The following is a 15,657-nucleotide window of genomic DNA, read 5'->3' on the forward strand; positions in this document are numbered from 1 at the left end:
TTGGTCTTTGGAATTTAATTAGTACCTTTTGGAACTTTTTATTCTTCAATCTTTCTCTTGTCTTTCCAATTTTGGTCCATGTAAGTACTCAAAGGATTGGTTTTGATCTCCTGTCTTGACATTGCCGGTCAGTTGTGAAACATCTCAATCAACGACAGACAATTACAACTCTTTTCAAGTCCTTCCAGCACTTCATAAATTTCCTATAAATTGTGTACCATTCTCCCTCCTTACAAGTTCCACACCAAAAAAAACAACAAGATGAAATCAATTTCACTTGTATTGCTTGTTGCACTTCTCCTCTTTGCTGCAGTCTTTGTAGCAGGAGCAGACACTTACAAGAAGGTTGATTCTTACAAGAAGGTTGACACTTACAAACCTCCAAAGAAAAAACATTGTCGTAAGAAGTGTGTCCTTCACAAGTACGTTCGTGGAAAATGTCTCAAACACAAGTGGGTTGGTCGTAAAAAGTATTGTGACAAGTATATGGTGGTCGGAAAGGGTAAATGCTTGAAGCATAAGAGATATTCCAAGTGTGACAAATACAGCAAGCCTTACACTAAGTGTGTCAGACACAAGTACAAGAAGTATTGCCACAAATATGAAACCAAGCAAGTCTGTGACAGTTATGGCACTCGAAAATATTGCAAGAGACACGTTCATAAAAAGTATTGTGTCCAAACCAAAAAATACAAGAAATGCACCAAATGGGGCAGAAAGAAGACCACTTGCAGAACTCCAAAAAGAATTCCAATTAAGAAGTGTTACACCAAGAAGAAGTGTGACAAGTATGTGGATCCATATGCTCCAAGAAAACGCTCCTGCAAATACGTTCGTAAATGTCGTATTATTGGTTACAGGACCAAATGTCTCAAGCACAACTATCGTCGTTATTGTAAGAGACACAAATGTTACACCAAGTGCATGTATCACAAGTACAGAAAATATTGTCGCAAATGGGGCACTCGTAAATATTGCAATCATTACAAGAATGTGACAAAATGTTGTAAGCACAAGAAGAAGAGATACTGTTCTCATAAAAAGACCTATCCAGCCAAGTGTATTCATAAGAAGTATTGGAAGAAGTGTTGTAAGAGAGCACCACCAAAGAAGAAGTGTACCAAGTACAATTACACCAAAGGAAGAAAGATTTGTAAGAGACGCGCCCCTTACAAGAAAGTGTGTGTCTACAAGAAGAGAGTGTGTAAGAAGATTAAGAAGGTTAAAAAGCCAAAGAAGGTGGATACTTACAAATATTAAGAACCACTTGAATTCGGACTTCGGTCTTTTGTAAATAAATTGCAGTCTCCTGACCGTTGCTCTTGAATTGTGAATTCTTAATTTTCAGAACATTATTACTTAAATGAACAGTCTGTTTTCAATATCTGGGCGAACACACACCACGTGAGCCTACATGATGAATGTGTCGTGTTCTTTCCATCTTTCAAGCGGTTCTTTGACATTGTCATAGCTCACAATTTTCAGACACCACCTCAAATTTTTGAACATGTCCGAAATAATTTGTTGACAAGTGCCATCGGAGTCATCCACTAGGCATGCATAAATGTTCGGTAGTAAATCCCTATATTTGGAAAAGAAATTCACAATCTCATCCTTCTTACAAGGTTTTACGTCGGATAACAATGAAGCATGATAATCGTTTTTAAGCCGAAGTCGTTTTCTGTGATGTTCAATTTTGTAAAATTCCATTTCAGACAACTTTTGAACAATCTCAACAAATCCCTGATTTTTGAACATGACCCTAAAATCGAGTAATGGTTGTTCTTTATCATGACTCATTCTCCACTTTAAAGTAATTTCTTCGGACTCGTTGTGGTCTCGAGTTCCAACATTTTCCATCTCCGATAACACTTTCTTGAGATCATCAAGATCATGAGCCGGCATTTCTGTAAATCCTACCAACGTAACGTGAAATAAATTACCCCAAATATGTTGAGTACCATACTCCAAATGATGATGATCGGTTGCAACACTCTTGATTTCTGAATGAATGTATCGATCCAATAACTGCAAAAAAATTGGAAATTCATAAAACAAATCGGAAGGTGGAGATGGTTGTGAGGGATGAAGCACTGCATAGACACCATATCTTCTGGGTGAATAAGTGGATGCCAATGACGACGAAGGAATTGGCCTTTCAAACATTTTTTTGGGAATCATGACGACAAAGTCGTTTGATTTTTTACTATTGACTTCAATCTTCTCTCAGTGTTTAGTATAATTCAAAAGTTAAATCTTCTCGAAAAACATTGACAATTCGATCATCATTTGGTCCAGCCAAATATCCCAATTGATTACTTGCAATATTCGTTCCATTCACTTGTTGAATGGCTGAATAATGAGTATGTCCAAAAATCCACAACACCACAGGTGATCCCATCAAATGACTCAAATCTGTAGCAAATGAAGTATTGTACATCTTGATTTTTTCATCTTGGGTATTTTCAAAATATGGAGCTCCCACACCTGTCGTCATTGGAGCATGATGAGTAATGACGACCATCTTTCGTGGTGGTGAAGAACTATGTCTTTCCTTTTCGATCGCTTCCTTAAGAAAGGTGTAATCTTGTTTGAAAAAGAGATTGGTATCTTGAACAGTGAGAAGTCGCCGTGAGGATATACTGTTTGTATTGATATGATCATCATTGATGGTAATTAAACGATAATCATTCAAAGACTATTGAATTTGTTCCACAAATAAATAGATCATGATTCAAAATTGGTCAAAAAACATGTGATGCATTACCTTTTGAACCACAGATGTTGCATGATCTGGTACATGTGACCATAATGCACATCCCAAGAATAAAATCTTTTCTCCACGTTTTGAAGTAATCTCCACACTTTCTCTATTCAAGAAATGAACATTATTGAATTGAGAACAAATTTTCTTCATTTGTTCATTACAAGTCCAATATTCATTTTTGTAATATTCTATTTTTCCCAAATAATTCAATCATCATACACGATATTATGACCTACCATGATTTCCGGCAACAATCATCACATGCAAATATTTTTTAGAGAGATCATTCAAAAATTCAAAATAACTTTGAAAAAACGCATTTCCGATATCCCCTGCCAACACGAGTACATCTCCATAGGGTTTTTCGCACAAGTGATGATTGTATTTTTCCTTATAGCAACTTTGAAATTTTGCATACGATTCAAAGTGTTCAATGTGAAGATCACTAAAGAATTGAATGAGCATTTTTTTAAACACAGCACGCTTCAAAAGAAGAAATTTGCGCTCGTTTCATAGTTGGTATTAACAATGACATGTATGAATTGTTTCGAATTTAATGTTTTTAATTTCTCTTACCTCTGAATTAGATAGTGTGCACATGTTTACAAAAAAGTATCCAAACCAAACATTTTGAACAAATGCCATACAATTTTCATGTACCAATGATCAATCACCAAATGAGGTACATTATTGGATGAAAATATTTGTTGACAAATGGCACTTGAGACATGAGATGGATCTTGAGCATTATCAAGGAGTCGTTTCGCTTCTTGTTGTTTCTTGACGGCAATGTCATAATATTCAGAATTCTCATCAAATGGTTTCAAATTTAAAATATTGGTTCTAGAAAAGCCAGGTTCCACACAAGTCAATCTCATTCCATTATTCACTGCTTTGAATTCACGTCTCAAAGAATCGCTCAATCCAACCATAGCAAATTTAGAACTTGTGTAAAATCCAAAGAATGGTGGTGCAACAAGGCCAGCAACACTTGCAATATTAATAACAATGGATCCATATGGAGAGGAATGATCTTTCTTGCTGTGAGTTTTGGTCATGTGTGGATACAACTCTCTTAACATTCTGACATGCCCAAATAAATTCACACCAAACACTTGTTGTAATTCATCTTCAGTGTGTTCGACAATTCCGCATCGTTTTTTGGTACTGATGCCATTGGCAATTCCTGCATTGTTGACGAGTGCGAAGATCGAGTCGGCATTCCAATTCGAGAGTGTTTGGCGAATTTCTTTTGCTGCTCTTTCGACATGATCCACTTGGGTAATATCGCATTCGATTAATTGTAGACGTGATGCAATCTTTTCCGATGATAATTCTGTTTTAAATTTATCTTCAAGGAATTGTTTGTTGATGTCAATGGCGATCACTCTACATTGCCACTTGTCAAGTAATTCTTTGCATGTCAGTGATCCGAAGCCACCTGCTGCTCCACTAACAACGACAACGCGACCCTGTGATGGGATATCAAGAAGAGGCTTGCGTTTTTGATTGATCATGTATGAGATGCCTGCAATCAGGGCAGCGAGTGTGAAAAGAAGCACAAGAAACATTTTTTTAATCTCCATAAAAGAATCCTCATTGGTCGATAGAGACAAGTTCATGCACCGAGTGTCCGTTTGTGGACTTTATCAAGCTGTAGTTCACTATTTACGAGCCTAGAGAATTCCTACTCTCCCAAAAGTGATTGTCTTTGTATTGAAATGAATTATTCTTCCAGTTTATCAAGTAGATGTTTGACATAGTTCAGAATTGCAGTATTCTTGAAGGTGATGGTTCTTCCCATTCTTTTGAAAATTAAATTTCTCTCCAACAATTTTCGAACAGAATTTGGAACAGATTCTGTGACCGTGCAATTGTATCCACATTCTTTGACCACTTCTGATGATGGGGTCATGGCCTCAAAGTCATGGATGTCAATGGATCCATGTTGCAAAATATATCTTGAAACATCCTGAAATGCCTATTGCATATAAAAATATAACGTTGTACTTAAATCTTCAAGTTCTAGTCAACTTACCTTATTATAAAGAGGGTCAACTCCGCTGTGAATAAACTTCTCTGTGATAGCCAAATCCACTTGATATAATTGGTTATATTGATTGAGGTACTTTGGTATATAACCAGTCACACTAAAAATTCGTTCCAGTTCTTGCGGATCGGTGACGTTGAACTTTTTTCTCAAAAATGCTTTCGCTTCATCCCTTGTCATTTCACCAATTTCATATACTCGTAGTCTACTACTATATTCGGATGTCGTATTCACAGTCTTGTCTCCATCTACTGTTATCACAAAAATGAGATTCAAAGCTTCAGAGTCGGCCATCTTTTTAGCAAGCTCTTGAAGATTTCTATAAAATTGTTTACCTTCATCGTTGGCATTCAGTCGATGAGCATTGTCAATTACCATCAGTGGCCGTTTTCCTGTTTTCTTTTTGATCTCAATTCCCACTTTTTCTAAATCTGATAATATATCACTTGACGAGTCAACATTAAGCAGCTTTTTAACATAGTGAAAGAAAGAATTGATCAGTGTAAAGTATCCCAATTCGCTTTTCAATCGGGCCTCATATTGTCGTTCAGTTGCTGCTGAATAAAAAACTGGAATACCTTGCTTGCGTGCTTTGTAAACCAATCTGCTCACAATTTCAGATTTTCCACTTCCACTTTCTCCAACAATCATTGCATATTGATTCAATGAATGTACAGCAAAATTCAGCAATTCTTCCTCTTCCTTCTTTCTCTCAATTGTTTGAACATAATGTGTCTTGTCGTCGTCTGAAACTTGAGTTTTAAATTCTTCTTGAACTCTTGACAATTTCAAAAATTCCTCAACAACCAACACGAGGAGAACAAACAGTACAGTAGCAAGTTTAAATATCCAAGTATTTTGCATTAATGATCTGAATGTTCGAGTCCACCGAGAAACTTTTTGTTGAGTCTCTTTGATGGCCTCTCCAATATTTTGATTGGATATTAAATGTTTCAAGGTAGTAGCATCAAGTGCTAAAAAGGAAAGTTTTGGTTCTGCCTCTTCTTTTCCATCCAATGATGAAGAGATGTTGTTTTTTTCTTGTGAATTGGTGGTGGCAGTAGCTGGATTGATTTTACCAGTATCGGTACTGGTAGTAGTAGGTGAAGAGGAATTATTAACTTTTGGTGTGCCTTCATCCAAGCCTGGTAGATTCGGAACACTAAACCTGATGCAAGTATGGAACGACCTTCGTTCATGATGATGATGTGTTTCTTGTAATAATAATACATTATTCATCAATGATAATTTTGTAAGACATGGTTTGCTCGTGGTGGTGGTTGTTGTTGTTGTTATAGCATGTTTAAGACTCGACTTGTGTCGTGGTGAACAAAGAGAAGACCACCATGCTTCAAACGATCGCCTCAAGTTTATTTGCATTTTTTTTGCTTGTTGAAACAAGCATCTCATGATCGGTCAATCAAAAAGTGTTATTTTTCTAAATATGTACATGTTTTATTCACACAGGAAGAGACGGGACTTGAATGACTTTACTCAATTTATATTATGTACATTAGTTTAGACTGAATTTTCGGCAATTGAATAATTTACAGGTGCTCCTGATACAGTGGATAGGGTAGAAGAAGAGTTGGACGTTGAGGACTTTGTGTTTTGTTTCAACTCTCGCTCGCAATTCATTAAATAAGGATAGTAGGATGTGGGTGAGATCCATGGAAACTCATGATGAATGGCATGATATTTAACCACATGAATATTGGATCCAAAGATGAGATTCAGCAATCGATCCAAATGCAATCGTCTTGGGAAGATCTTGTTCATTCTGTTAAAAAAGAGAACCATATCTAATTTGTGAATGAGTTGAGTGAAAATGGCCAACACATAACTCGAAGCAAATCTTGCACTTAGAATGACAACCATGAAAGAGGTGGAGAAAATTCCAATGAATGCAATGAAAAATAATATTTTCACAGTCATGATGGCTATAAATCTTACCAAGTGTTTGAATTCTCCAGAATGAATGGCATCATGAAGGTTCTCATTTGCTTTCAATTTCTTTACCAAGTGTGAAACATAAATATACGAGTAGTATTCTGCAAAAAACAGACACTTGATGAGAAGAAGTAACACATTATTTGTCGCAAAGAACACATAATCTGCATCCTTCTCTGTCTCTGTAAACATGTGATGTGTTTTGTGACCATACTTTGCCGCTGAGAGTGTGAAAAACTGACCAAAATTACCCATACCAATCAAAACTTCAGAAAAGAAATCAAACTTGGCACATGCATGTAAAAGAGTGTGTAAGGAGAGAGTCCACCTGATGGTACAATATTGTTGAATGAGAAAAATCTGCCACCACGACATGATACCAAAGTAGTGAAGGACCATCATGATCAGAGGCACTCCATTGAGAATGTGATTATACGCGAGTTCGCTCCTCCTTAAATCGGTGACGTTCACTACATCATGTTCTTTTCGTTTGATCATTGCGATTGAGATGATTTCGTCCATGGCCGAGTTACTTACAGATACAGTTTGAGAAGCAACTTGTTGAAAGGCAACGTCTGGAAAGGAATCAAAGATAAGTTCATCGTTGCAAATGTTGTTTTGTTTGGAGAGTGTGGTGACTTTTCCGTCTGACAGAGAATCATCCCCAATGTCGATCGTGATCGAGCAATGGTGGTTGGAATTATTCAATAGGAATCTCTTCCTCTTTTCATTTCGAATGACATCCAAGTAGGTGACAGGTGCAGATGGTGTGTTAATTGTCAACATTGGAGGAACACTGGATGTTGTCTCGAGAGAGGAGTTGTCTTTGGTGGTCGTCTTTGGCATCTTTTTCAATTGAGGCACTGGATGATTTTCATGTTTGAATCGAGGTGATTTCAGACACCATCCCATGTATCCCACGGCAACAGTTTTAAAGTTCTTAAAGATTGAAAACAATCGAATGGATTCATCATCATCTTTCTTTGAAGAGAGTTCTTCCAATTGTTGATTCATAATTCTCACGCATTTGACAAGCTCGGAAATACCGTGCATGAAACTCTCCTCCAGATTTGATCCTTCATGCTCTTTCATCCACAGAGAGATATAATTGTTCTGAATTTCACATTTCAGATCTTTGGGGTAGGAACATATGTCATTGACCAAAATGCATACCTTGACAGCACTCTTATAGAACTCACTCTTTCTGAGCTCTTCAAATGGGTTACAGTTTTCACCCATTTCTGTCACTTGTGTTTTATCGATGACCACATCATCATCGTCATCTCTCGTTTTATCACTCATGGCTAACATAAAGCCAAAATACATTAAAATTTTTGCTAGAGAATCATTCTCTCTCATTTTCATGTAATCGGTTAAAGTTGGACTTGAGTCTTTCGCCCATAGATTAGCTATCCCAACATTGTGCTCGAATGTCTCCATCATGATGAATCGAACATTCTGAAAATGGTCAATTTCCATCCTTGTCTTAGAAGAGACATTTGCAGATCGAGATGTATATAACTGGAAAAGGACTTTCTTTCCAAGCTCCAAAGATGGATTGTGACAAGGTTCGATTTTGTGTTGAACGGTGTTGCATTGAGGAGAAAAAGGACTTGTTGTGATAGATGAAAGTGCTAATAGAGTACTTGATTCATTAGGACTGGTCATTGAACAATAATAAGGCGAATCCGTTGGTGATGTAATTTGATGTTGAAATGATGGACTTTCGAGTGTTGAAGTGATTTTGAGGTTGTTGTTGAAAATCGATTCGATTGTCGTCAACAATTCAATATGAGATTCAAGTTCGTCTCTTAATTCTCCAGTAAGATCCTTTTCTTGATCGCATGCATCATCCACAACGCTCAGATATGCAAGAATAGCAGCAAACAGCCGAAGATCTTCGAATGAAGCATAGGGTAAGCAGAGCGAGATCCAAAAACAAACGTCTGCAATGCCTTTCGTATGATATTCATTATCAGGGAATTGACATTCTTTGAATTGTTGGGAAGTGCTTTCAGTGATTTGTTGAAAGTGAGCATTGGTTTCGATCTCTTGGATGTTGCAGAGTTTGAATAAAGAATCTGTTAATGTTTGAATGGTGGATTTCTCTTGCTCTATCGATGATGCTAACGGTGCTGAAGATGTGGTGATCGAATTGTCACTCATCTTTTTTGTGTTGATGGTTCTCGTTCTGAAGTGATCTTGCAAGCTTTTTTATCTTGCTGTTGAGATAAATGCATGTTTCTTATTTGTAGAGCATCCTTATTAAAAATGACATTTGACGTTGACAGAGCCAAGTGATTACCGTACCAGTTTTGAACTTTAGGTACATGCCTGATCCATGCGTTTCTCTTTGAGGAAATTGTGAAGGCAATAGCAACATCCCAAACGAATCGGCTGCCTAAAAAAAAAATATATTGTCGTGTCTCTATCCTTGTCCGGTTGTGTGATCCTCCTCCACATCTTTTAAAAGAGTATTTCGGAATTAGAATTCTGAATATTATTTTATGTTGTTGCTGTGTGCATTTGAAAATAATTGAAATTTAAATTATGTGAAATCTCTCTAAATTTTTCATTATTTTTTTTGAGTGATGAATCCATGAAATCTTCACCATTGGTTTTATTTTCCCCAATAATGGAACAAGTGGGTAATTATTGTTTAGTTTTCACAGTAATAGCAGAGAGTAGAGATCCAGTTCTACCCTTCGATTCTTGCACACCCTTGGCAAATTTTTTCAAAAAACCATTTTGTCCTCCTAGTTTATTGTGGAAATACACCATGTCCGCCACACATACTCTCGTTAACAAACAACACCAAACACGTTCGTCGCCATTTACATGCTTGCTTATTTGGTAATGACAAACCACTTTTTCGGGAAAAGCAAAAAATGACCAACAACCCTCAAAACCTTAATCCCTCCTTTCCCTCAAACAGTATAAATGCCAACCACAGTATTGCTACTACTAAGCCTCACCCTCCTACTAATAACCACAACAACAACAACCATACCCACCATAACCACCATCATCAAGGTGCTGTGGATACTGGTGGAGGATTGCACAATGCTCACGTTCATACATCTGATTCCTCGAATTCAGTCAATGAAGCCTCTCAACCTCTTCATACCACACATGAACACCAACAACCATCCACAACACATGTAGGACCTACAAGCGCATTGTCATCAGGATTCAAGAAGGCAAATTCGGAGGTTAGAAATGAGAGTTTCTCGAGCACTTCTGGAGAGACCTTTTCCTCTACGGATCTCTCGACCTTGCACTACAAGATCACTCAAGATGTCATGCTCTTTCTTTACACCATGCAAAATAATTCGAGAAGACATGGATGGAAACATTACCTTCTCGATTTGGTATTACACGCTCAGCTATTTTGGAGTTTCCTATTCATCCCGGTGTTAAGTCCGCAAGACTTTTTGTTTGGACAGTGGGGAAGTTGGATATTTACCATTGCTAATTGGTCGACATCTCTCTCTATGGATTTGCTACCTTATTACGGAGCAGTGGGAATTACCAGTGCTGCCTTAGTTCTCTTATTGATCATGATCTTGCTGTACATTATTGGAAGGAGAGCTGCACGTGAGACATCTGCTATGGTGGTGTATTTGAGAAAGATTCTTCACACTCTCTCTTTTATCATCATTCTTTTGTCGACACCGATGGCATTTATCTTTTCAAGCTTCTTTGATTGTGGTTATGGATTTCAAACTAGACCTCATGTATTTACTTCTGATGTCAACCATAATTCAGTCACCACTCAATCTTCCAACCACACGCAACCGTCTTCTTTCACTGATAATGGTGGCATGCAAATGAATCTCAATAGATTTCCCACGACTGCTTGTTTTGCAAGCGAGAATATTATCATGTGGACAATTGCACTGATTGGAATGATTGCCCTACTTGTATTAACTGTATTGTCCTCGTGTATCATACCACACATGCATCCTTTAAGCACTTCTCTATTCAAGAGTGATTCCTTAGTTTTTAGAGTGAGCTTTCTATGTTGTAACATTGTTTCAATTACCATACATTACCTTATACCTCCGCATTTTGCCTTTGCACGATCCTCTGCTCATATAGTGATAAGCCTTGCGATGTCATACTTGGTCTTTAAAACAATACCAATGATGAGAAGATGGGAAAATTCTCTTGTCTTTGCAATAACTGCATGTAGATTAGGAACTTCTATCGGCGGGCTTATTTCACATTTGACTAATGCGACATTGAGTGATGAATTTGGAATTGCGATGGCCATGATGACCATTGGTTTGATGACTCTTTTCTTTATTGCTGGATTTATTGGAATGGAAATTTATACGAGGATTGTTTTTAAAATGTTCAAGAGCATGTACTTTAATCCACAAGAAGACAACGAAGGAGAACGTGAACTATTGCAATTATTTCAAGTAATGGATGATAACAAGCATTTGCCTCTCTTATATTTGTTTCTTAAGTTTTCCATGGCTTCTTCATCCCATCATGATGATTTACTTCAAGGAATTAGCTTTATTCGTGGTGTGACGTCTTTGAAAACTTTCAATGATGTTCATTCTCTCATAATTTCATCTCAAATTGTGGCATATTTTATACCTGACGAAATTAATTCAGCGAGTTTTGCTCACGCCTTGTTAAAGAAGGCCATGAAACAACGTCCTAACATTTATATCAAGTTCCTTATTGGCCAAAAGAAAAAAGAGATTGAAGTATTTACATCAGAAGTAATTAAAACTGATGGATCTATGGAGTTAAAGGCAACACTCCTCAAAATGGAAAAGAAAACTAGAGAATTAACAGCTATTCATAGACACTTTTTTAAGGAGTTAATGCAAGAGATTGTTTCATACGAAAAACTTGAAAGAATGATGATTCGTTGTGCGATATTAGAAGGAGAATGTGACTCTATTTTCAAAAACGTTCTCAAACTTTATAACAACGACAAAACTGTTCTGCGAATGTAAGTATTCAACATTTCTCAAACATGGAACACATCAACAACAATGATCAAGGTATGCAAAATATTTGGAAGATTTCAAATTCAACAAACAGCTTGCTCAAGAATTTTATGTAGAGGCCTCTGGTATTGAGGAAGAAGAATCTGTTCGAAAACGCATTGCAGGTTATAGAAATAACAACACAAAGAAGATTCTTAAAAAAACCAAGACCTCGACAAGAGTTGTTCATCCAGAATCAGAGGAAAACCTATCGACATTGCAAGAGGCAGACAAGAGATATCGTTCTAATACCTCGATCACTTTAAGTGTTCATTCTAAAAATCCAACAGAAGAGAAACCCTATGATTTGGAAAGAGGTAATAGCGAGACCAGCTTTGATCTCACTGGAGTCGACACTTTGAACAATGAAGCAAAGCGAGAATTAACTTATAGATCCACATTATCAACGCCATCTTCGAGAGTTATTCAACTAGGGCTGTTCGGAATTTTCATTGTAATTTCTTTTCTCCTCGTCACAGCAAGTTTACTCATGGGCTATTTCATTTCTCATGAGGTGACAGATCACGTAACAACAGCACGAAGTGCTTGCGCTCCTATTATGGGTTTAACAACTGTATTGGTCAATACACGAGGATTTCAACTGGTACATGGGTTTGGAACTGAGAGTTTTCCCCATGACCTATCGACTCAGTTGTTTCTAAGTCTTGATGAAAATAAGGAAATGATGCAAGGTGAGTTGAGCCAATGTTTGTTATTGTTTTTTCCAATTAACATGACATCAAGAAATGAGAAATTTGGCAATTGAATTAAGAGATGCTGCTTATAACTCAAAATTCTCGGATAGAATTTATTCTGTGTATCATGGAGAAGGCTTTCCTGTACTAATTCCTCAAATTGAAAACAATAATATTAGAGTGTACAATGTTACTGCACAAGAAAATGCCACAATAGCGGATATTAACAACATGATAATAGAAGCTACAAAAGAATTGCTGAACTATGACGAAACTGAACTCCTTCAAACCTTGACCAGTTATGAGTTCATGCTTTTGCATCGAAACTTTGACACCTTTATACATGCCTATTCAACATTTTGCAACGAATTTATGAACTCTTCTCAGAATGATGCTATAGAATTGAATCATACTTATATCGTTTATACCTCTGTTGCTCTTTCCATTTATGTTCTATTTTCAATCTTTTTTATGATTTTCATGAGGTTTGATTTGGTTATTGTAAAGAAACAAATTAAGCTGTTACAAAAATTTGTAACAAGGTAAGTGTTGGGTTCAATATCGATCATTTTGAAAACAATGTATGTACATTAAGAAATGAGATTGGAAAGATCTATCACGAACTCGGAAAGAAGGTTGGTGACGAAACGACCATCCACATTTCTAAAGCCGCATATCTCAAACCCAAAAATTTGTTCATCATACTTTCCATAGCTCTTGTGTTCACGGTAACCCTAAGTTGTGTTTTGTTTTTGGAGCAAACACTTTCTAATACTAATTATAGTGTAAGATCATATTCTACCATCAGGTACAGTTATGGCACTCTCACTTTTATTCAGCATCTCGCCTTTTATGTAACTGAAATATTCACTTCAAAAGCAATTGCCAACCAGACACAATTATTGAGGAATGACGAGCTCGAATTTTTCCACAGTGATTTCAATAATATTGTGAATTCTCTTCGTGAGTATTGGGGGAAGTGTTTGTTTGGATCGAACTCACAAACAGGTATTGACAACAGAGTGATTGGTCTATTTCCGGAAACTGATGAAATGATCAAGGGCAACGAAAATTGCACTCTTGAAAAAGTTTTACACGCATCCACATCTCGTCATAACCTTTCATGTGTTGTTGGAGTTGATAGCACCATTTCTGAGATTGTTTTGAAGAGTAGAAAATTGATCGAAAACGTTCAAGCTGTTGACAGTTCGATGTGGCAAAATATTGACTTTTTCATGGATGTTGCTTTTCTAACAAGTTACACCTCTCAAGTGTTGATCGAATTTTCAGACGTATTCGCTTTTGCCTCATCTGAACCAAAGCTTGAAGTATTTACAGCTGTTGCTGTGCTTGCTTTTGCAGCCTTGATTGTATTGCTACTGTTTTTAGTCAACTCCATGTCTCTTCATTCAAAAACCACTTTCATCATGCGAATGATGTTCAATTATATTTCTCTTGAAACTATTGAGAGTAACGAACGCTTGAAAAATTATGTTTTATATCATTCCTTAATAAGCTTTTTGGAAAGGTTTAACCGCCATGCGAATTCAGACAACTCAGACGCCAAACTCATTTCAATTTTGAATGCATCCGTTGAAGGAGTTGTGCTGTGTAATTCGGCACTGGGTATGGAAATTGTGAACCCTGCCTCTCTTAGAATGTTTGGATATCAACACGAAGATGTCATTGGAAAGCCATTAGTGTCACTGTTTGAAAAGAGTAAGCAAGAATCGATAAGAAAAGAAATCGAATCGATGAAATCAAGCGTTACTGAACATGATTCCAAAGGAGAAACCTTTGACGTGGATTGTCTCAGAAAGAACCAAACATTGTTTCCTGCCAAAGTAACTATATTCATTTCCGTCTTTGAAAAGAAGCAAATTGTCACCTGTTTTCTCAAAGATGTAACCAGTGAAAAGAAACAAAATTCTCTTCTTGCTGAAGAAAAGAAGAATAGTGAAAAGTTGCTGCTCAACATTCTTCCAGAGGTTGTTGCTTCCCAGTTAAAGAGTGGCATTTCTCTGATTGCCGAAAAGTTTACAGATGTGACTTGCTTTTTTAGCGATATGGTCAATTTCACAGGTAGGTTCTGAAAATGCAAAATAAGTTTTATTTAATATTGTTTGCCTTCTTGTTAAGCAATGTCATCCACCATGTCACCAACAGATTTGGTAGCCATGCTGAATATGATTGTCAATGGATTTGATAACCTCACCGACACTTATGAACTTGAAAAAATCAAAACCATTGGTATGTTTTTAATTGTGTCAATTCAAACGTTGGTAACAACGGATATTGTCCATATTAACCTTAATACGAAATGTTAATCTAGGAGATGCATATTTTTGTGCTGGTGGATTGTTTAATAGCTTGTCAGGTAGGTATATTATTGGAGTTATGAGTACAATTATTAGAAAATAACCATGATGATCATATATCTCTACTCTTGGGATGTTGATATTCTCTTTGTCAATTTTGAACAATTGTTCTTTTTTCACATACATTGAACTATGGATGCAGATCATCCTGAGCGAGTGCTGCGTTTTGCCATGGATACATTTTCAGTAATACGAGGGTTTAACAGCAATTTGATGACAGAGTTTTATAGCGGCACTAATGAAAATAACTCACCTCCTAAACAAATCAACATTCGTTGTGGCATCAACACGGGTAGCGTTGTTGCAGGAGTTATTGGAAAGAAAAAGGTATGTATTGTTGTTTGAAAAATTCCATTTTCCAACGTTGTGAAAAACTTTTTGTTACGTTTGTCAACAGTTTGCCTACGACCTGTGGGGAGATACCATCAATGTTGCCTCAAGAATGGAATCGACATCCTTGGCTGGAAGAATTAGAATAAGGTAAGTGTCACAATGTCTTTGGGTTTGATGCATGCAAATTTGTTGATTTAATAGCCGTTCAACCTACGAACGAGTACACGATCTAGGTTTGACGTTTATCGAAGAAACGATCGATGTGAAAGGTAAAGGCCTGACACAAACCTATTTATTGAACGCTTGCCATCATGTATGTGCTATATTGACGCCAGAAGAAATCAATCAACTCACAAGAAATGAAAATGATCAATTAAGCGTCGAGAAACTCAATCAAAACAACCAACTAGAGAATGCAAATGGTTCTAAACCTTCACTTTCTGAATAAAGTAGACTATTCCTTCACGCATCT

At 36.8% G+C, this 15,657-nt stretch overlaps 7 protein-coding genes across 7 annotated transcripts; 2 read left to right on the forward strand and 5 right to left on the reverse strand.

Annotated features, from left to right (window-relative positions):
• Positions 1-261: 261 nt before the first annotated feature.
• FDP41_010462 (uncharacterized protein) lies at positions 262-1,260 on the forward strand (the record flags this gene model as incomplete). Its single annotated transcript, XM_044700763.1, has 1 exon — positions 262-1,260. One exon carries the CDS (start codon positions 262-264, stop codon positions 1,258-1,260), a length of 999 nt encoding a protein of 332 aa, XP_044568110.1.
• A 150-nt stretch (positions 1,261-1,410) lies between these two features.
• On the reverse strand, positions 1,411-2,166 carry FDP41_010463 (uncharacterized protein; the record flags this gene model as incomplete). Its single annotated transcript, XM_044700764.1, has 1 exon — positions 1,411-2,166. The coding sequence occupies one exon, from the start codon at positions 2,164-2,166 to the stop codon at positions 1,411-1,413; it is 756 nt and encodes a 251-aa protein (XP_044568111.1).
• Positions 2,167-2,233: 67 nt separating this feature from the next.
• FDP41_010464 (uncharacterized protein) lies at positions 2,234-3,232 on the reverse strand (the record flags this gene model as incomplete). The annotated part of the gene is made up of 3 exons (XM_044700765.1): positions 2,234-2,698; positions 2,768-2,955; positions 3,004-3,232. 3 exons carry the CDS (start codon positions 3,230-3,232, stop codon positions 2,234-2,236), a joined length of 882 nt encoding a protein of 293 aa, XP_044568112.1.
• A 137-nt stretch (positions 3,233-3,369) lies between these two features.
• On the reverse strand, positions 3,370-4,338 carry FDP41_010465 (uncharacterized protein; the record flags this gene model as incomplete). The annotated part of the gene is made up of 1 exon (XM_044700766.1): positions 3,370-4,338. The coding sequence occupies one exon, from the start codon at positions 4,336-4,338 to the stop codon at positions 3,370-3,372; it is 969 nt and encodes a 322-aa protein (XP_044568113.1).
• A 155-nt stretch (positions 4,339-4,493) lies between these two features.
• On the reverse strand, positions 4,494-6,197 carry FDP41_010466 (uncharacterized protein; the record flags this gene model as incomplete). Its single annotated transcript, XM_044700767.1, has 2 exons — positions 4,494-4,748; positions 4,806-6,197. 2 exons carry the CDS (start codon positions 6,195-6,197, stop codon positions 4,494-4,496), a joined length of 1,647 nt encoding a protein of 548 aa, XP_044568114.1.
• A 138-nt stretch (positions 6,198-6,335) lies between these two features.
• Positions 6,336-8,933, reverse strand: FDP41_010467 (uncharacterized protein; the record flags this gene model as incomplete). Its single annotated transcript, XM_044700768.1, has 1 exon — positions 6,336-8,933. One exon carries the CDS (start codon positions 8,931-8,933, stop codon positions 6,336-6,338), a length of 2,598 nt encoding a protein of 865 aa, XP_044568115.1.
• A 722-nt stretch (positions 8,934-9,655) lies between these two features.
• On the forward strand, positions 9,656-15,633 carry FDP41_010468 (uncharacterized protein; the record flags this gene model as incomplete). The annotated part of the gene is made up of 9 exons (XM_044700769.1): positions 9,656-11,742; positions 11,795-12,471; positions 12,524-13,016; positions 13,070-14,556; positions 14,614-14,724; positions 14,807-14,851; positions 14,995-15,179; positions 15,250-15,332; positions 15,387-15,633. 9 exons carry the CDS (start codon positions 9,656-9,658, stop codon positions 15,631-15,633), a joined length of 5,415 nt encoding a protein of 1,804 aa, XP_044568116.1.
• Positions 15,634-15,657: the final 24 nt, after the last annotated feature.

This window comes from Naegleria fowleri (genome assembly GCF_008403515.1).
Source record: "Naegleria fowleri strain ATCC 30894 chromosome Unknown tig6, whole genome shotgun sequence".
Taxonomy (NCBI): Eukaryota; Heterolobosea; class Eutetramitea; order Acrasida; family Naegleriidae; genus Naegleria; species Naegleria fowleri.